General features: G+C 36.2%; 4 protein-coding genes across 6 annotated transcripts; 3 read left to right on the top strand and 1 right to left on the bottom strand.

Moving 5' to 3' along the window:
- The first annotated feature begins 273 nt into the window (after positions 1-273).
- Positions 274-8245, top strand: LOC121736003 (E3 ubiquitin-protein ligase Kcmf1). 3 transcript variants are annotated; one of them, XM_042127021.1, is made up of 9 exons: positions 274-491; positions 663-830; positions 2730-2866; positions 3293-3412; positions 4234-4328; positions 5466-5640; positions 6340-6478; positions 7117-7304; positions 8180-8245. In XM_042127021.1, exons 1-9 carry the CDS (start codon positions 476-478, stop codon positions 8228-8230), a joined length of 1089 nt encoding a protein of 362 aa, XP_041982955.1. In that variant the 5' UTR covers positions 274-475; the 3' UTR covers positions 8231-8245. The 3 variants fall into 3 exon arrangements, with proteins under 3 accessions (XP_041982955.1, XP_041982954.1, XP_041982953.1); XM_042127020.1 differs by having other exon boundaries at positions 5457-5640; XM_042127019.1 differs by having other exon boundaries at positions 5448-5640.
- A 4044-nt stretch (positions 8246-12289) lies between these two features.
- On the top strand, positions 12290-13578 carry LOC121736060 (SAP domain-containing ribonucleoprotein). Its single transcript, XM_042127104.1, has one exon. It carries the CDS (start codon positions 12350-12352, stop codon positions 13148-13150), a length of 801 nt encoding a protein of 266 aa, XP_041983038.1. The 5' UTR covers positions 12290-12349; the 3' UTR covers positions 13151-13578.
- A 118-nt stretch (positions 13579-13696) lies between these two features.
- On the bottom strand, positions 13697-14843 carry LOC121736081 (S-adenosylmethionine sensor upstream of mTORC1). Its single transcript, XM_042127139.1, has one exon. The coding sequence runs from the start codon at positions 14683-14685 to the stop codon at positions 13732-13734; it is 954 nt and encodes a 317-aa protein (XP_041983073.1). The 5' UTR covers positions 14686-14843; the 3' UTR covers positions 13697-13731.
- A 789-nt stretch (positions 14844-15632) lies between these two features.
- LOC121736078 lies at positions 15633-17810 on the top strand. Its single transcript, XM_042127134.1, has 5 exons — positions 15633-15814; positions 15895-16080; positions 16289-16954; positions 17254-17485; positions 17587-17810. The coding sequence occupies exons 1-5, from the start codon at positions 15704-15706 to the stop codon at positions 17685-17687; spliced, it is 1296 nt and encodes a 431-aa protein (XP_041983068.1). The 5' UTR covers positions 15633-15703; the 3' UTR covers positions 17688-17810.
- The last annotated feature ends 4451 nt before the right edge of the window (positions 17811-22261 follow it).

Raw genomic sequence — 22261 nt, 5'->3', positions numbered from 1 at the left:
TTAATTTTTAAGCAGCTAGGGATAAGGGCATCTCAGGAATGTGATTATGATGAAGCAAGATATATGATACGGCCAAGCCAAGGCTAGGCTGTATTGCTTCAGTACCTATTTTAATACTATGATAGCTAGATTCAGTAACGATTTTTTTCGTTTTCGAAAGGACGTTTACGGAATAAATAAGTTCCGACAGCTAAAGATGGAGGATCTTCTATAACCGACGACCGCAGTTCATGCCAAAAATGTTATGAAGTCTGCATGACCGTGGCACTTTTTTATTTGGCAACACAGCCCAATTATGTGACGTCATTATGGCCTGGTTGGGTTAGGTTTGCTTGGAAATTTTTGTTATAAATCTTGTATTCTAGTGTAATATATGTTGTGCTATTTAATTTAGAGTAGTTTAATAAATACCTCAAACCGTAGTAGTAATCCTGGTACCCGGGAGATATTCTTACGGTTACAATTCCTGGCGAAAATGAATCGCCATGAAGGTGGGTAATGATAATCAAAATTTGTACGATGCTTTTGTCAATATACAATTCATCGTAAAAATCTAAACATTGCACTTTCTCGCGTCGGGAACAAGTTGATTGGCTCGATTTGGTGATTTTCAATGATTCCACACGAAATAGGAGTGAATACACGTATTGACATAATTTCAGGAGTCAGCTGTGATTCGTGTTTAAAAAATAACTTTAGAGGACGGCGATACAAATGTTTGATATGCATTGATTACGACTTATGTGCTGCCTGTTTCGAGTCTGGTGCCACCACGAACCAGCACACCACACAGCACCCTATGCAATGTATACTTTCTAGAAGTGATTTTGGTAAGTGTTTTTGTTAACTCATAGTTCTATTTTAGATCCCTTACAAAAGTCATTTTGCTGACATACATTGTGCTTTGGAAAAATCAGACTATATTATTTATTATTCAGAGTCATAAGGTATTTGGAGTCCCTAAACTTAATATATTATTCTCTGGCTATTTTTGCTTTATATATAAAACTTTAAAATAATAATAATCGGTTTGGTATACTAAAATACTAACTATTAAAATGTTTTATTATCCAAAAAGTTAAATTAAAGTTGTCTCATTTTTAAAGTGTTTTAAATCAGTACACAATTTATTTCATCTAAGTATAATATAGGTACATTGTGTGATTTTTGGCACCATAATACATTTTCTTTAGCCTGTAAACTTTTGTACTAATTTAATATTCTGAGTATTCATTTGCTACTATCATAATTCATAATGTTAGGAAATCTTAAACTTTAAAAATACATTTTAAGTTTGAAATATTAATATTGTGTTATTTTTATGCAACTTTAAGGGTTTTTATTGTTGAATGTTCATTATGTTTACTGACCCAATTTAAATAAAGTATATGTTTATGAGGCTGAAAAGGGTGAAGCCAAACAAGCGTAATTTTATGAGTCGTGAGTCGCAGTATTTCGGTCGCGTAAATATCTTTTCATACAAATCATGACTCACGAAGTTACGCTCGTTTGAATTAATTCTACTTGTCTCTTTTACTTATGCAACGTAAAAAAATCTCTTAGTATGTTTTTCTGTTTCTGTTAGGTTAGTGCAAGAAACTGAAAAAAAGATGACATTATTATGCTATTTCAAAAAGACAAGTTCTAGTGTTATTTACATAAGATGCTTAACATTGTTAAAAACCATTCTTATGAGTTTGCTGACAAACATGAAAATGATACCCACATACATTATGTTGAATGTCGGTTTAAATTTGCTTGTTTTGATTTTCTTGTAGCTACTATACTGTACTCGGCGATACATGGCGGTAGCGGTCATTGACTCCCTGTCAAAAGCTTGTCATTTTCTATACAAAACCACGATTGACAACATCTGACACTTAATTGTCAGTCGCTGTTTATATAGAAAATGACAAGTTTTTGACACGGAGTCAATGACCGCTACCGCCACATTTCGCCGAGTACAGTATAACTTGTTATAATAGAATCTCACACTTCATTAAATTATAAAACAACTGGTTTTATGATCATAAACAAACAAGCACAGGCTCTGTCTTTCTGAATTTTTACGATTACTGTTATAAATAATATTTTGATAACATTGTATTTTGATTTGCCCTGTTAATGATGATTTAATGTACAAAAAATATAGTTATTACTAGCTGTCCCGGTGAACTTCGTGTCACTTTAAAACCTTCCCTGGACTATGAATATTTTAAGACTAAAATCAGTCCAATCCGTTCAGCCATTTTCGAGTTTTAGCGTTACTATTCTATCAGTACAATATAATCAATATTATACCTAATGAAATCACAGTTACTCTACTAAAATCTATGAATCTTATCTAAATTCATTTGAGTTTAGAGAAAAAATATGAAATGCATGTCGGCTTATTGAAGAAGCCATATAAATTCTTTAAGCTTATCTTTTTTATCTAAGTACTAAAATATACTATGACACTTTCTTTTAATAATAATAATATTATGTAACATTTAGATATTATCTTAGGAATATTGACTGGCTTAAATGCAATATTACTTATTTGAGAATTTATCAATAAAAATATTATTAAAAATACTACTAAACTAATAATGCACTAAATATCATTCTTGCAAATTATTAGTTTATCTATGTATTTAAATTGTGTAAAATCAAATGTAAATATTTCAGAATAATAAGATCTGTTTGCTACTGCTTTTACCGGACCTAATTTTTCTCTATGATTCCAGAACTTTATTACGGCGGGGAGACGGTTGCGTTGGAGCAGCCGCAGGCGTACACGTGTCCGTTCTGCAACAGAATGGGTTTCACCGACACTGCACTCATGGAGCATGTCACCGCCGATCATGCTGACACCAACCTTGCGGTGAGAAAAATGCCCCTGTATTGTTGCTACTTGCTATTATAATTTGACACTTCATTTGCCACATTACTTGACACTCCGATTGTAAAATTATAAATGCTAATTTGTGTCTGTCTGTTTTTGCTGAAATTTGGTGTAGGGATATTTCCCGTGTCCTTTGTTTTATTTAGTCCCGTGACCTTGATATTATATACATCGAAAAAATGTACGGTTCCCGCGTGATAAACGATTTTTGGCGCAACGGAGTTGCTGGTGTCATCTAATGCACATACACTTTGTTAATATTATGTATAATATTATCAAAGTGTATCCTTTAAAGCTCTATGCGCCAATGAAAAGATAATTAATCGAGTAACAAAAAGAGAAGGTACTATTTTGGTCTGTATTTTTTATATCATCTCATGTAATTTTTTTAAATTGTTGTTCTAGGTGGTGTGTCCAGTATGCGCTTCTCAGCCGGGCGGGGAACCGAACTTCGTGACGGACGACTTCGCCGGACACCTCACACTCGAGCACCGCACCGGACCCAGAGACCTCATATCGTTTCTAATATCCTTTGCAATAGCCTTGTCTACTCTATAGTTTGTGCGTTTTAAGATGATATGGGTGACAGTTTTCATATTCCTTGCTACGGTTTTTTTTTACAAGAAAACAAAAAAATCAAAGTGTTATAAATTATATTCCATCTACAAAAACAAATGTTTCCTATAATTGTAAATGAATAAAAATGAAAAGTTGCTAAATGCTAACTTATTAATATAAAATTATAAATATTAACTGTGAAATAGGAGTATAAAGTTATTGTTACCAAAACATTTGAAAAATGTCATATGCATGAAACGGAACTTATGTCAATTATAGAAATTGACTCTGTTGAATCGAAATCAAATCGATAAAAAAGGGCGGCCATCATAAATCGCCGGCACCACTGAAATGTCAGTACGAAATCGATAATTTCGATTGCAATTCCTTTACGAAGTGATTCGATATTTTTAAATTATCGATTAATTTTTGTTAAGTAACTTACCTACTATTGTCAATTATAATGTGTCACGCATATCATCATAAAACGCACAAACTATAACTATCTATGTTTTTTTTTTATCTGGTATATGGTATAATCTGGTAAACAGTTCATTAAATTGAAGATTAATCATTATAAAAATGATTGCGGCTGTGTGTCTCATTGGGTTAACTCAGAATCAAAGATTATTTTTGCAGTAAACAACAGGTTAAGCGCAAATGAGTTGCGGCCTGCGGGCGTCATCTAGTTAATATAATATAAGGTTTTTGGCCAGCAGTTCTTGTTAGCTATGAATAATACTAACAATTGTGTATCATTTTAAACGATTTTCTTAACCGTGTACCACGACGAACCCAGTGGTATCAGACATGGTGGCGTGCGGCGGATACCGCCTTCCGGCCGCGGCGTCAATCGCGCGCGCCGCTCCAACATGCAGTTCAGGTATTGACCACATGTGTGTGCAAGTGCAGGAGATATTGCGCTGTTGTGTTGGCAAGATATATTTAACTGGCGTGTGTGCGGGAGGGAGAAAGGTGATATTGAATAGATGCGTATGTAAGCAAGAAAGAGAAATATGCAATGGAATTTCATAATAATAGTACAAAAAGGTGAACGAGAAGGTTTTGACAACAGAGAAAAGGAACAAGACCATGGAGCTAATACTAAGAGGAGGTGTTGTAATCAAGTTTCCTTATGAAACGACGCGTGACAATTTGCGGGGTGAGGGGGTGTCAAGCTCCGCCCACTTCTCAATATTTCATGTATCGGCTAAAAGCCATCAGCTTAGGTCGATGTTGATGTTACTACGTAGTTCAACTATCTTACACTAGATGTCATTTTGTCTTGAATATTATGGGACGTACTACGGCCCTGGATATTTTTTACGTTTCAAATAGTTATCATAGGTGACGACAGATGGCGGTTTATAAGTAATATCATAATAAAAGCTATATAATCACGCTTTTAGCTATTAAATGTGTTTAAAACTAAGTGTATAACGGTTTTCAGTATTCAAGTTGATTATTGTAATAAATATATGCAAAATTATACGCATTTACGTCTGTATTATCTTTCAAAGGTTTGGCCACCTAGTGTCAAGTAGTATAATTAACGCTGAAAGCTGAAATGTTCTAGAACTTTTATATTTAAATTACATTTAAAATTATTTCCAAATGAAATGTGATGGTATTTATATTATCAGAACGTCTGTCTGAGTGTTTTCGACATTGTAAAACACAATACTTCATCCTTTCCTTGTTAAATACGCAGAAAACACCAATTTATTGGGATTCTCGTTACGTGTGCACCTGACAAATGCTCAAAGTGGACTGACTTAAGCCCCGCCCACAATGATGACGTCAGGACCTAGTTGAAAATCACAGTGCACAGTTGCTTAGGCCAGCTCCTCTTTGTATGAGCTCCGTGAGCAAGACAGATGGGTTCAACATATTATGTACTTGTTTGTGTACGTGTTTGAGCGAGAGCGAGACATTCAGGTAGTTTATGATTGACTTTTGCCAATTATTCGGGTGTTAGATGTGTAGCTTAAAGTGCATATTGTGGTTACATGTCGTACAGCACGAGCGGCGGCATCTCGTCGCTGTCGCCGTCGTCGCGCGACGCCGTCGTCGACCCCATCGCGGAGCTGTTGTCGCAGCTGAGCGGCGTGCGGCGCGGCGCCAACCAGCCCGGCACGCCCAGCCAGCTGCAGCAACTGCAGATGCAGCTGCAGCTCGAGCGCCAGCAGGCCAACGTACGTCACACACGCACACACAAACACGCGTCGCGTGCACACGCAGTGTGCTCATACACAATTTATAGTCACATGATCAGTCTTATATAGTGTTGATAACACAATGTTTGAAACTGTAACTTATAACTATTAGAAACAATGTCAAGGTTGTGAGAGCCCCAAATGAGTAATGACAAACTCCTTAAGCCCGTCACAGACTTAGCTATAATATATAATAATATACCGTACTATAATATAAATTATAGTAGCTACCAGAAATATATATTATAGCTAAATCTGTGACGGGCTTTAGGGGCAATCCGCAACGCGACGCATAGATATCTATTTCTAAATTTGTACTGAATTGACATATTTGAATTGCGTGAGAAATCTTGCGAATCTGTCAAATCCATACAAATTTAGAAATGCATCTACGCGTCGCGTTGCGGACTGAATTGACCCATTAGAGTCCACACGGGCGTTGCGTTATCGCTGCGTTATTACGAAGCAGTCTTAACGTCGACACCCCCTCCCGCTTCGTCTCGGGGGCTGCTGTCCGTCATGTGTGCGTTGCGACGTGAACACCTTGGTTATTAGTATGTAAAACAACGCAACGGCAGCGCTGCGTCGACGCGATGCGCCGTGTGGACTGGCTCGTACAAATACATAATAGTGATTAAAGTAAAAATGCAACTAAGTAAAAAAATCCCTTGTTTTCAGGCGGCGCGACAACAGTTGGAGCGTCTACCGCGGCGGGCGGCGGCGAGCGCGAGCGCCCCGCCCCCCGCGCCGCAGCCCGCCGCGCCCCCCGCACCCGCAGACGCCGCGGACTCACAGTTCCTGCTAGCCGGCTTTCTAGGTCAGTAATAATGTTATAACAATACTAGCTGTCCCGGCAACGTTGTTTTGCCATATAAACTATTTCGCCCATATTATTTTATTGAAGTGACTAAATACATAAGTATGGCACCATAGCAACGTCCATCGCTATCCCGACGCACAAACAATGGTCGCCGTCAGTCTCGAGACGTAATAATTTACTATTATTTGTTTAACAAATGCACTTATCAATATAACAACTAGCCAAAAATAAAATTTCGTGAAACTCAGTAATGCCGTTTCGGAGGAGTACAGTAACAGCTAACATTGTGACACAAGAAATTTATTTAAAAGATTGTTTTAACATTGTAACTTTCGTGAACACGAACTTCATTGCTTATAAAGTCACGATTTTACGTTTGAGTTTTATAAAACGAAATTTAAAAAGTTGTTATTACAAAACAAATAAATTTTACCATGACATCCCGTAAATAAAGAATTTGATTGCTTGTAAGTCGTAACTATTACAGCGAGACATTGTCTGCAACATTGTTGGGCAGTTTCGGAAAAACTATCATAATATATTATGTATCCTTAAATAATAACTCCAAAATTGTTTATCGCGTGAAATCTTAGATTTGCAGTTCAACAGTGGCTTAATATAATCTTTGTTCACAGGTAGCAGCGCCGGCACAGACGACGCAGAGGCGGGTTCCCGCGCGGGGCTCCTGCGGGGGCTCCTGCTAGCGTCGCTAGGTCGGGCGCCCCCGCCGCCGCCGCCGCGCCCCGCGCCCCCCGCCCCTGCGCCCGCACCGCCCCCCGTCAGCGCCCCGCCGCCCCGCACCAAGCCGCAGCCACGGACCAAGGTACGATTGGAATGTTAAGTAGCTAACATCAGCCCACTCATTTTGTAATTTTGATGAACATGAACCTTATTGGTTATGTATGTTATTGATTGTACTGTCGGTTCTTGGTGGAAATTCATATTGAACACTAATAAAACACAACTTTTCGTGCACTTTTTCCACTATATTAAGATATTATTACAACTTTTAACAAATTACTCAAACAAATTAATGAAACAAATCATCACACCTGATGATGATTTGTTTCAAAACCGGTTGTGTAATTTGTTAAAAGTTGTAATAATATCTTAATATTATTGGTTATGGTCACAATATTGACGTCTTTTTAAAAAGTTGTAATGTCAATTTTTCAAGCTTTATACTTTGTAAATTGACTTGCAGTGAAGTTCATTTTCATCAACGGTACAGAATAAGGGGGGAAGCTATGATTCATTTTGGTTTGTAATCAAAATTCACTATAAGTTTTCAGTTGTTCAGAATGACACTTAATCCTTATGCAGTAAATCAAGACAATGGTGTGTAAAATTAAGTATATTTGCTTACATGACGACCAAACACAGTTTTTGAGAAAGATTACAAGTAGAATGGAGCTTATTATAATTTGGTTTGGCTGAACTGCAAACAAGGGATTAAATTTTAGTATTTTGATTGTTTCAAACGTTGATTATAACACAATCATAAAATCCAGAACTGTTGGTTAGTGACGCTGTATTAGGTGAGGTTGTGTACCTTGGGTCATATCACAAAGCTGGTTATGGATTTTCGTGCTTGATTACCACTGTCGATTCTGCTCCTGCAATTTCCATTACTACATAGGTTAATTACGTGTTTGGGCTGATACCCGTTAAAAATAAGAATATCATGTTGTGTTGCAGGAGGCGGCGGCGCGCGCGCACGCGGCGGCGCGGCCTCAGGAGGGCAGGTAGGAGCGCCGGCCGGCGAGCCCCGCCCGCCCGGCGCCCCCGCCGCCGCCCCGCGCCCCCCCGAGCGCCCCCCGCCGTGCGTGACGTCGCCCCGGCCGCACCCCCCGCGCCGGCCGCGCCGTGTCGCGCGACGTCACGCCGGCGCCGCACCGCGAGTCGGTGCAGTTCGTTGTTTCTCGCTAACACTTCACTAGTGGATGCTTAAGTTTGTTTTGTTGGCTTTTCAAATATCAGTGTGATTTTTTCCTTAGAGACATAGTTACGGAATGTTTTAATATATTTAATGAGATGCGAGAGGAGTCGACCGGAGCGCCCCGGCGCGTTTCGCCTTTTCAGTTCTCACCGCGGTTAGATATGTAAAAAGATGTATTTTTATATTAATAAAAAACGAAATCTTAGCTCTTTCGTCGTTTCAGACTCCTCTCCTAAGTATAATCCTTAGAGAAACGAAGCTACTTACACGGTTGTCACACTAGCTACTCGAAATCGCTTATTAGTTCGATCATTATACTCCAACATTACAAAATGTTTGTATGTACCCTAATTAAATTCTATAATATTTACATTGGTTTTTTATTTCTTACCCTGAAAAACCGTTAACCGTTTTAATGCCGGAAGTGGATGTTGCTGCAATAGGTTAGTTTAAAATTATTTATTTTAGAATGTCTAATTTACATTATGTGTGTGCTGCAATCTTATGTATTGTAGATCTGAATTCCACATTATTCACTTGAGCATGGTAAGTCTGAAAACAAATTATGAATTTCTTGACAAAGTTTTTAAGTACCTACAGCAAGATGAAAAGAATTATGTCTTTTTGGCAGCTTATCTGAAAACGAATGATCACACATAATGCCGTATCCACACGTGCCGCCGGCTTCTACCGCCGCTAGTGTTGAAAATTTCGGAAAGTTTCCGAAACTTTGGAAAGTTTCAGGAAGTTTACCGGAAAATTTCCGTGAAAACTTCCAAAGTTTCCAAAATTTTGGAAACTTTAAGGAACATTTCCGAATTTTTTAAAAATGGTTTTACTTCTATAAAATAGTAATTTTTACCGACGAAAACAGATGAGGTACTCAATTCAATACGTAATTTTTTTTTTATGTAGTATGAGTAAGATCAAATCAGCTGATTGACTTTAGAAAGAAGTTTAGCCGTTAATTCGACCCTTAATAGAGACACTTATACTTCAAAAAATGTTATTTTCTGTATTACTATTAGAAAACTATTCTAGTTTTTATTAAAAAAATACAATTTTATATAAAATATAAAACATGATGTTTCAAAGAAAAATATACTTACTAAATATAAAAAATCGAAAAGCGTAAAGCAAAGTCAATCCTGAGCAATATATGTTTGAAAATAATGTTTTCTTAGATAAATATTTACAATAAAAAGGTCTAAATTATGCGACTGAATAATAAAGTAGACAAATCTGCTTTCATATCACATATTTTATACCTATAGTATGTTCAATTTAATCAAAACTATAAAAAGTACCTAATTTTAGTGTTATTTGCATTTAAAAATAAACGTCACAACTGTCTTTATAAGATAAATGACAGTTTTCAAAACTTCCAAATTTGGAAGTTTTCAGGAAATATTCCTTAGAAATGGAAACTTTCCGGGTAATTTTCATCTCTAACCGCCGCACCGGGTTTACCACCGGCAGGTTTAAAAAAAAATAAAAAAAATATATTTTTTTTTTTTTGTTTCAAACTCAAATTTTTTTATTCAGAATAATTTTTTTCAAATATTCTCTGAACGTCGGGGCTACACAGATGATGACCACCAGTTCGGGAACTAACCCGGCGAGAAGAACCGGCGTAAGAAACTCGCACGGGGCCATCTTTTTATAAAAAGATGGAAAATTACAAAAAATATATTATAAAATAACAGTGTGACTAAATAAAATACAACGAGTGTACGATTATTATACATTATATTATATAGAAACAGCTCTGCAGGGGGCGACCTTATTCCCATGGTGTACTATCATTCATGAAATCAGTAACTTGATAGTACGCTTTGGTACACAAACGTTCTTTAACAACTTTTTTAAATCTATTAATTGAGAGATTTTGAACGATTTCTGGGATCTTATTATAAAGGCGTATTACATTGACCTTTAAAAGAATTTTTTACCTTAGTAAGTCTAGTCACCGGAATTTCAAGCTTATGTTTATTACGAGTATTTCTCCCATGGGTATCGCATTTTTTCGTGAATTGATATATATTCTTTTTAACATATAATACATTTGATAGGACATATTGAGAAGCAACAGTTAAGATTCCAGTTTCCTTAAATTTTTCTCTAACTGAAGTATTACGGGCCAACTTGTAGATTGCCCGTACAGCTCGCTTCTGCAGCACAAAAATTGTATTTATATCTGCAGCATTGCCCCACAGCAAAATGCCGTAGGACATAATACTATGAAAGTAACTAAAATACACTAGACGTGCTGTTGTTTCATCTGAAAATTGTCTAATCTTACTTACTGCATATGCTGTTGAACTGAGTCTGTCGGCCAACCCAGCAATATGAGGGCCCCAATGAAGCTTGGAGTCTAGTGTAATACCTAAAAATACAGCTGTCTCCACTAGCTCCATAACATCACCATTTAAAAGCACATTGGTTTCCGTTTGCCTTACATTGGGCAATTTGAATTTAATACATTTCGTTTTTTTACTATTAAGTAAAAGATTATTGACGCTAAACCAATGTACAATCTTTGAGAGAGCATTTTTTACTTCGTCATATCACGCATTAAGCCGTTTGATATTGAATGTAAGAGATGTATCATCAGCAAATAATACTAGGTATCCCATGTTTATCTTTAATTAAGAATGGCAAGTCATTTATATAAATAAGAAACAGGAAGGGTCCTAATATAGACCCCTGTGGGACCCCCATTTCAATTTTTGCACCAGCAGATTTTTTACCATTTATCTCAACCCATTTCTATTTGACAAGTACGATTTTAGAAGATAGGCCCCACAAGTCAGTAGTATTCTTAATATTTAGTAAATTGAAAGTTTTTAAAATGTCTTCAGGACCTACTTCTTTAAATCTGAAGTCGATATCACATTTATTTACATTTAATATAATTGGAATCTCGGAATCGGCTCCAACGATTTTCATGAAATTTAGTATATAGGGGGTTTCGGGGGCGATAAATCGATCTAGCTAGTAGCGAATAATTTTAAGAAAATGTCTTTTTATTCGTGTTTTATCGATACCTAATCGATAAACTGAAAAATATGACTCTTCCTGACATCTATTGGCGAATAATAATACTATTTTGTTAGCAACTAATTGTTTTAACGACCAGCAGATGGCGTTATTAAGTAAAACGAAGTCAATGAGTGTTTGCTATACCGAGCAAAGCTCGGTCATCCAGGTACTGCTGTACTGTAGTATACAATGATATTCTATGTTACTAACGTAACATATTTTAGAAACTCATTGGTAGTATAATAAAACAACAATTTTACATAAACCTTAAGTTTACGTAAACAATGAACTGCCAAAGAAATCTATCATATAACGCGCCTAACAATGAAGGAGGGGGGGGGGCAAATTACCCAGGTTCTGGGCTAGAGGGGGGCAAATTACGCAGATTCTGGGCCAGGGGGGGGCAAATCAGATTTTTTATAAGCTAGGTGTTTATAAAGCATAAAAAATTAATAATTTTTAGTTGTATTGCAAACAAATGGCAAACAATCGCCCTCTTAAAAGGCCGGCAACGCACCTGCAGCTCTTCTGATGTTGCGAGTGTCCATGGGCGCCGGTAGTTGCTTACCATCAGGTGACCCGTTTGCTCTCTTATTTAATAAAAAAAAAGCATTTTTTTTTTGTTTTAGCCATTGAGACCGAGCATTAATTTATAATGCATTGAGTTTTGAGTATGACCATGGAATTATTATGTACTATATTAATTCCATGAGTATGACACTCAGCGTTAGCCATAGACAAAAGAGTACAATGTTTTAATTTATTTAAAAAAAATTCAACCGCCTATGACGTAATTGACATTGACAACTGACATTACGCTAGTTTCATGTTTGGTGTTGCACTTTAGAATCGTTATATTTTCTAAAACTTCTATTTTTGATATAAACATGGCTGACTCGACATTAAACGACGTTAGCAAAATGAAGGTAGTCGATTTGCGTAAAGAGTTAAAGTCACGTGGGCTCTCTTACGCCGGCGACAAAGCCGAGTTGATAGCGAGGCTGCAGGGCGCAATGGCACAGGACGAGCATGCAGACATCAACCTGGACTCCGACGAGATAGATTCAGACGGAGTGCTAGAAGACGAGGACGACAAGAGCCAGAACGATATACTCGACGACTCGGCCGTGGACACTATAAACGAGGAGTTGGCGCTCGCCGACGCTTCGCCGCCAAAACCCGCCGCCGAGCCCAAACCGCCGAGAACACTGAAACGGAAGATCGCTATAGACAACGGCAAAACGGACAAAAAAGAGGAGGGCAGTAAAAAGATTGTCTTGAACAGAACCACATCCATAACTACAATAACAGCCCCAAAAGTGACCGAGGAGGAAGACGAAAAGGAACCCGCAGCCGAGCCAGAGCCGGTCAATAATACGTCGAACAAAATAAAAATAACCTGTGAAATGGACGCCAAGACGAGGTTAGAAATGAGAGCCAAACGTTTCGGTCTGCCGGTGAAAATGAGTGACGCTGAACGCAAGGAGGCTAGGAAACAAAGATTTAATCAGAACTCTGTAAGTGCACCCAACAGTACACCAGAATCTGGAGCCACATTGACAGAAAACATTGAAAAATTACGGAAAAGAGCGGAAAGATTTGGGCAAAATGTATCTTCCATAATGACAGTAATAGAGAATAAGGAAAAGTTGGAGAAACGCAAGGAAAAATTCAACATTGTGAAGTAGAATTGACTTTTTGACTTTAATCATAATGAAACTACTGTAAGTTGTTTCCAAACTTAACTTTTCATAATTACAGCAAAGATTTAATACATAAAAAAGAATTTAAGTAACAGCATGTGACGATAGGTCTTTTAATTGCGCTTTCAAAGAATCAGCAAAAAGCAACAAGAAAATAGTAGGTAATGGTAACCTAACACTTTCTTTGTTTTTCTTCATCAACATATTTTGTTGAATTTTGTATTATTATATTAATAATAATAATATTGTAATTTACAATATCTTGTAGATTACTTGTATTGTTTTCTATATTACATTCATTGTTTATTAAATTGTGATATAATGTGACATTCTTTCCAAGTAAAAATCTCTTTTAGTATCTTCAAACCACATTATAAATTTTTTTTATGTGGATGATCATTTTGGTTTAAGTTCTTAATGTGTTAATTTACGTTAAGTGTAATGATATAGAACTAAGATGTATAATTTTAAATAAAAGTTTAATATGATACTACATAATTATATTTGCATCACTTTAAATATAAGTTATGATTTAATGTTAATAAATTATGTTAACTCAAATATAATCACTCAGGTCCAAATGGCAACTCTGCAAAGTCTTCCACTGATACAGGAGTTTCTGTGTTATCTGTAATTTCTTTTTCTAGCACAGAAAAGTCTTGTGGTATATTTATGTTAAAGCTCATGTAAGTTTCCTGATGCAATTCCGCCCATCTCGAAGCTATATTCAAATGTAATGATTTCCTATAGGCCATGCAATGCATATGCTGAAATTTCTCATATTTGATCCTCGAGAAACCCATAAGAGCTAAGGAGTACCTCCAACATTTCATTAGCTTACTGTTTGCACCGACATGCTTGGAATCTGGTGTCGCTATCACCAACATACCCTCAGTTTTTAAAAGTTTATATGCATTCCTACAAGCTTGTATCCGTAACTCGGAAGTAGGTAGATACTCTAACAAAAAGCAAAATGTAACAACATCAAAACTGTTTTCTTGTAATTGTTCTATGTTGTTGTTTCTTAGGGTATTATCTGTGCCTATAGGAACATTTAAAAAGTCACATTTAAATACCATTCCGTTTGCCGGACACAAGTCTATTGCTATTACGTCTAGAAACTCAAATATTCTAAAGGGATTGTAACAACTACCAACATCTAATAGCTTCATAGGTGGTAGGAATGTTTCCTCATTGTTAACAGTTATACCAATTTTTGCTCCAATATCTTTTTCTCTGTCTCTGTATTTTATGTATGTTTTATTGAAGAAATAGTCAGAAATTATGTCAATTGACCATTTGATGCGACTGACTGTTACACCACGTTCTTCAGAACTATTTTCATCCCAGAAAGTAGTTGCTAACTTTTCCATACATTTTGCATATTTCCGTAAAACCTTTTCGTCTTTGCAATGTTCGTTCCAGGCAGTTTCGGCACCGACAGCACATGTTTGTTTTCGCAAGCTAAGGTGAACATCTTTCAGAAATTGTGCCAACTCTTGATGTTCCTTTGATGCCATATTTTTGTTTTAAATTACTATTATAAGTATAATATCATTTTTATCCTTAACATGTAAGAAGCATCAGTTGTTTGAGTAACCTTGTAATTGTTATGGACCAAGTAAGTAGTTAGTAGCAACGAATACTATACTCACAGTTAGTAGTACCTAAAAATGTGAGTCACAGAGTACTTTATTGATGTGAGTAAAGCAAAGTGTAAACATTGTTTTGATTTAAAAAAATTTAAAACGAATCTTGAATTTTGCAATATTTTTATCAATGAATAAGGAAGCAATTTTTATCTTGTGATATTTTCAAATTCTATCTGACAATTGACAAGTGACATTGGCATTTGGCAAATGTTTTTTTTTTTTCAAGATTTAAATTTTTATCGGCCACAGTAAAATCTGTTTAACTTTAACTAAAAGATTAGTGGACGAGATATCTAGCTCATAAGTCATAGCTGAACGCTGATTGACATGGAGTTTTGCCGGGAATGTGAAATAGTGATGACATTGTGTTTTCGTATTTTTCTAAAATTGTGTTTGGATTTTTAATGCGTATATATAGATATTCGTTATGGTGCACAAGTGTAGGAAAGTGATGCAATTGCCAGAAACGTGCTATTTTGTGTTCCCTCCAAAACTCCATTGAAAGTTTCAGTAAAGCGTCTACCGACTCCGACTGGCGACTACCACTTTATTGAATCGACCGACTTGACATCTTGACTGTATTGACTATTACTTATACTTTGATTAGACTTTAGAGTTAAGACCTGACAATATAGAAAAACGATGCTGAAAATCGTCGAATATCTGCGTGTGTGTGTGTGTGTGTGTGTATTATACTCGACACTGGCCGTGGCTAAAAAGCCGAAGTGCCATAATAAAAAAAAGATATTTGACATTCAAATTTTGACAATCACAGCAAATAAAAACCACAGATTAGGTACTAATAAAAACGCTCCTGCCCTCCTCCTGCCCGGGCTTTTTGTTATTGTTTATTCAGCGGATTATAGAAAACAGGAGAAAGAACAAAATGAATTTGTGGGATTCTGATGTTATAGTGCAGCAGTGGTTACAAGACAACGATGAAACATCTATGCCAATGCCGAGTATGGAATCTGACCCTCATCTACTCATTTCCAAAGTAACGAAATGCTCCTTATCCATTTTTAGCTTCTACAGTGATATCGGTACTTGTATACATTGTTTAAACTATTATTTCAGGTTCGCAAACACTATATGGAGTACCTCATTAAGTTGTTAGCGGCTAATTATGAGAGTAGCCAAAAATTAATAAATAAAAACATCTACCTACCAAGCGCTATATGGCGGTGTGCAAAATTACTGGAATTATCCGCTGCCAAGTCCTGTATGGTCGTGCAATTGTACAGACAAAATGTGTTAAATGTGGTAAATATGTTTAATTTTTTATGTTTATTTCATGACATGTAATTATGATGTTTAGTTGTATTTTGTCCCTTACTGTTGACTTTCTTGCTTAAATATTCATAATCATTTGAGTATGAATAACTTTTCAATTATCTATTCAAGTAAATGCTGTTAGCCATGTTAATATTAAAATATTAAACTTGACCTCTACAAAAAGGAAACTTTTTAGATAAAGGAATTGAAGGAAATGACAAAAAAGGGAAAATTATATAAACAGCTATACACCTGTCTTAGAGTACAGCCAGAAAATGAGAAGCGGACTCAGGCGAGTTTCACTACCGGTGGATGTGATTGTCAGTGCTCCTGCGGCTTAAAGAGGAAAAAGAGAGCATCTGTCGTACAGCCTACAGTCCCTCCTGATAAAACAGAGCCCGTTAAAAATGATCTTCCACTCCCCGACTCTCAAAACCCTCCAATAGAGAAAGCAAAAATAGATCAAACTATAAAAGTGGATAAGGAACAATTGAAAACAGACGATATAATGCAGCAGCTGGAAGAACTATTTCATGGAATACCTGATGATGATGACATATTTGAAGGTGCATTTGATATGCCCACAACAGTCCCAGAGAAAGTTACAACTATAAGTAAATTACCAGAAATAAACCCACCATCGGATACGGCACAAACAGAAGCGCAGGCTAAGAATTTAGAAGATAGATTGGCAGTTTTAAGTGGCATATTGTCAAGTATGGACTCAGATGTTAAACCAACTAAAAATAACAAAAAACCTCACCGCACAACCAAGTGGTTGTGTGAAGAATATTTCTTAAAAGTTAAATTGTACGAAAAACTAGATGAAATCAGAGAAAATAGAAGAACTAAATTTAATAAGGTAAGAAATTAGTTTTTAATTAAATTTATACAATTTTTTTCTTACAAAATGTTGCCCACTTACTCCAAACTTTTGGTTGATGCATGGTCAAAATGTAAGGTATTTTGACTTTACTATTGCCCACTTTAGGACTTAATGCCAATACTTATTCTACTTTCTACCAATCTTAATACCAAACCTTATCCTAAACAGTTTAGTACTTTAAAGGTGTGAAGAGGTAATAAATAGTCAAAACATTATTGCATTTAAAATATTATTAGTAAGGATTTTATTGTGAAACTAATAAAAAATATTTACAGATAAAAAATACTATGATTGACCTGTTCGGCTATGACAGTGATGGAGAAGGAGTGGTGTCTCCAATAGACGAGACACCGGAATTCATGACTAGTTGCAAGGAAAGAATAGCACCCTGGGTGGTGAAAATACTCAACCCCTATTATGTTAAAGGAAGAATCAGGGGAAAGGCATTGTTTAAATCACTAGCCAGACATCTCATCAAATTAATATATCAGTGTAGTAAATATCCATGTAAGTTTCATTTTTACATTTTTTACATACACTTAAGTATTATGCGAGTTAGAAATGTTAAAATAATATATAAACTGTACAATAACTGTTTTTTTTTCCAGTTGAATATGAAGTCCAAAGTTTTGTCCAAGACTTCTTGGAGAGCCATAAAATGATAAGATGTGAAGCTGATTTTGAAGGGTTTAAAATTGAAAATGTGTAAAGAACACACTTTATAGACCTAAAGTTAAGAATTTATTTTATCTTGAGTGTTCTATGGACTATGACTTGTAACAGTAAAATAATCTATACTAATATTATAATTGGGAAGAGTTTGTTTGTTTGAACGCGCTAATCTCAGGAACTACTGGTCCGATTTGAAAAATTCTTTTACTGTTAGATAGCCCATTTATCGAGGAAGGCTATAGGCTATATTTTATCACGCTAAGTATAATAGGAACGAAGAAATAGAGGAAAATGTGGAAAAAACGGGGGGAAATTATTTGAAAGGGCTTATTTGAACGCGCTAATCTCAGGAACTACTGGTCTGATTTGAAAAATTCGTTCAGTGTTAGATATCCCATTGATCGAAGTAGGCTATAGGCTATATTTTATCACGCTAAGACTAATAGGAGCGAAGAAATAGATGAAAATGTGGAAAAAACGGGGGAAATTATGTGGAATTGTTTATTATTGAACTACTGGAGCAATTTTTATGTTATTTGGCAAACATGAAGAATAGACCACGTGACGGGACATATGCTATTATTTGCTGCAAAATGTACGGTTGCGTGAAATTCCTAAATTACGCAAGCAAAGCCACGTGGATCATCTATAATAGATAAAAATCGTAGGAAAGTCAGTTCTGTATATTGAATATTTTTGTACAATAAATAATTATTAGGGATGTGATCTACTATGCTAACGCGGACGAAGTCGCGGGCAACAGCTAGTTAGGAATAATTTAAGTCTTGGATACTAAGTTTTGTCAATTATTATTAACAATATACCTACTTATTTTGTGATAAAAACTAACAATTATTCATAGGCTTATGATATTTTTTGCCACTACACTCATGTTTTTTTTCAAGTCTAAAAAACATGAAAGCCAGTATAATATGGTGGCAGTAATAGTATAATGCTAAGTACTCACATATGGTTTTGCTCGATAGTTTTACTTCGAATCGAAGGAAATGACATATTTGACATATTATTTAATTCCATCGAGCCGGCCTCGAAACGAGCCTTCGAGCTGTCAGTTTTATGGTTATTGCTCGATTGGAGAAAAACTATCGAGCAAAACCGTATGTGAGTACTTAGCAAAAGTACGCTAAAACCAGTGTGGTATCTAATATTGTACTATGTAATGTGATAAAGCTTTAACAGTTTATTTATCTTTTTTTAATGTAAAACTAAATTTTACTGTTTTTTTTTCATTGGGGTTTACCATTGAAAATAGTTGTTTCTGAATTTCAATATGAAATAAGTTGTACTTTATAAGAGAAAAATACTGAGGAGCAAAATTTCTATTAAATGTGTTTTCCCATAAGGGTGAAGCCAAACGAGGGTAATTTGTGAGTTGTGAGTCGCAGAATTTCGGCTGGCAGAAATTCAGTTTCATAGTTTCATACAAAAGTCCTGTTTGATTCACACGAGCGTAATTCTCCGACTCACAACTCACAAATTACACTCGTTTGGCTTCACCCAGTGTTTTGCATTTTGCATAAGTGTTGGTTAGTAATAAAATATTCAGAAAGAAAGCTAAGTTTTTCTATTAAAATAAGGGAGTGCCCCCGCTGCCGGCGCCGGCGCCCAAAAATATCAGTAATGGGAACCAGCGGTAAGTATACTGCCGGCAGCCGAGATTTAAAACAACGGCGCTGGCACTCAAATGGTAACCGATGATTAAAAATAAATGCTAGGTTCCAGTGCCGATATCAAATTTTAAAAACAAATAATTTGGCTGTGGATATTTTAAGTTTTTTGTGATGCATTTTCATCTACCGTAAAGCGCTTATTCCACTTATCCTAGCTAGGAAGTCCTAGCTAGGATCCTAGCTTTCTAAATGTTATTCCACTTGACTAAATTATTTAGGATCCTAGCTAGGACTTCCTAGCTATGATAAGTGGAATAAGCGCTTTAGCTACCTTTTTCAGCTACCAAAAAGTAAGATTTTGCAACATGGTTATAAACCCCGTGGACAGTGGTATTAGGTAAGTATATATACTTCCGAAGGTACCTACTGAACAAAACTTCAGGCTCCTTTTAAACAACATACATGTTAAAGGGCCCATTCACGGCAGGACTGCACGGCAGTCCTGCCGTGAATGGGCCTCTTTAGAGAGTTTCAGCGTTGTTAGCAAAAATACTTATAGCTACTATGATCAAATTTTTATCAGCATCATCATCACCACCATTAAAATATGCATCCTTACATTATGAGTTATGACCTACGGTTATGACCTTATTATTTGTACTTTTCATAGTCCTTAATTAGCTCAAGAGTCGAGAGTCTCAAGACTGATGTATTTGATAATTATTGTCATTTGACAAGCGATGTTTGTCGAATAGGCGCCGGCAGCCTATTCGGCAAACTTCGGAAAACGGCGCCGGCAGCTATTTCGGCAACCGGCGCCGGCAGCGGAGGCACTCCCTTAAAATAAAGTTGGGCAACGCAGCGAACGCCCTTTTGACAACATTTCAAAATTTTTAAGCCTTAAAATAAAAAATACCGTTTCTTTAGTTTCTTCTCCTGATATCAAAAAAATATTCAAAAAATTTTTATATTGCTTATTTACTGAGAAAATAAATAAAAACTGAAAAATACGCTGTGACGTCATACTTACGGCATAATATCATACAGTTTGTTTGCCTGGTGTAAAATAGTTTTAAAAAGACAACATGAAGCATAAAAACAAAAACGTCACTGTCAACCACCTGTCAACACTGACATTTCTAAAAAATAACATTACCTCATTGGTTACCTATCCTCCAGGTTGACGATGACATTGACAGACGTCATAATAAACGTAACAAACTTACATTGACAGATTTTTTCTTTTGTTAAAGTGTAATGGAATTAACCGTTCAGACGTAAGTATGACGTCACTTGGCGCTTACGTCTCTTTAGAATACGAAGGATTAAAATCTATTTTTTAGGTATCATAAAAACATATTTGTGAAAAAGCAAGAAACACGTGTCGCCTTATTTTAAGTCTACTTTCATATAAAATAATAAAAAAGCCATGTTAAAATTTTGAAATGTTGTCAATTCGTCAGTACTGCCAGAGTAGACAGAATTATAGAGTATGTCGACTTAGAACAGATGTTGAAATTTTTAATTTTGACGTATTATAAATATGTTAAATTGTTACCTACGAATTTAAAACTATGACATATTCGCTGGACGTGTTCCTCTTTGGTCGTATTGTTGTTTGTGTTTTGGCACATGTGATTAAAATTGTCAGAATCCAATTTGGCAGATATTGAAACCTGTCCGTTTCTTAGCAGTCGAACTACTGGTTGTTATGTCTATTGTGGTACGCCTCTTATAATATTGAAGTATATACCTCTAATAGCTGTTGCCCGCGACTTCGTCTGCGTGGACTTCAGTTTATAGCGCGCGATGTCAACAAAATTGGTGTCAAAAGCTTTTATAAAAAAAAAACCCTGGTACCCCTTAAATCAAAACAGCTGTGCAGTGTGCACATAATATTTCATTTTTTTAAATTAAACTTTATATTTTATGCCAAATTTTAAAGCTTATTTAGCCCCCTAATTACACAACTTTACCCATAAACTATTTATCATTGATAGGTTTAAGGTTACGTCACTGTATATAATATAAAGTACTGACTTATTAAATAACGTAAAAAAGAAATAACAATCGAATGTAGGTATGATGATACCACCTCTTATGTCGGTTGTACATTCTCGCCGAGACACAGCGAGGCGGCCCGAGTGCGAGAGTGTAAATGGGTGCGCTCGCCTCGTCTCGCCTGTCTTGGACCCTCTCGGTCCGGTGTCGGTATTTTGCGCCCGAGACAAAGGGTCTCGCGAGGAAAGCGAGTGCATTACTGTACACTCTAGCGTTTTTCACTACTAGTAGCGCCGCTAGACAGTGCAGAACAGAAAAATAACAATAATAAACGTTATTATCAGTCATTATCTGTGAGAAATAAAATAAAATTTGATTATAGATCTTTGGATTACAATGATATCTTTCGATGCATAGAGAAAAATAATGGTCCATCTTCTCTGAGTTCATAACTGCGATTGAACTAAGCGAGAATGTACATGATCGCACTCGGGCAAGGGGCTCTTGCACGAAACTCTCGCCCGAGAGTGTACAGCCGACATTACAGAAAGATGTTGGGCAAGCGTTAGCGCGACGTAAGAGACGCACGGCGCCATCTAGTATGAATTTTTGGAACTAACTTAATTGAACAAATTTTCGTATTTTCACCCCCTTACAACCCTTTTTTCCAGTAAAAAAGTAGCCTATGTCCTTTCTTCAGGCTTTAGACTATCTGTATACAAAATTTCATTACAGTCGGTTCGGTAGTTTTGGCGTGAAAGCGAGACAGACAGACAGACAGAGATACTTTCGCATTTATAATATTAGTATAGAGTATAGATTTGCAGGCGTGGTTCAGGAAGAGGGATGAACGCTCCAGCCAAGATTTAGGGATTTTTTCAGAAGACACGAATAATATGATAAGGATCTTTACTTTAAATGACTTTGAATAAAAAGGTAAAGCTGTCGAACCATTTGACAGCTGACAATTGACAATGAC

Source organism: Aricia agestis, chromosome 18, assembly GCF_905147365.1.
Source record: "Aricia agestis chromosome 18, ilAriAges1.1, whole genome shotgun sequence".
In the NCBI taxonomy this organism is placed as follows: domain Eukaryota; kingdom Metazoa; phylum Arthropoda; class Insecta; order Lepidoptera; family Lycaenidae; genus Aricia; species Aricia agestis.
The sequence above is the reverse complement of the archived record's forward strand: the minus strand, read 5'-3'. Positions and strand labels throughout refer to the sequence as shown.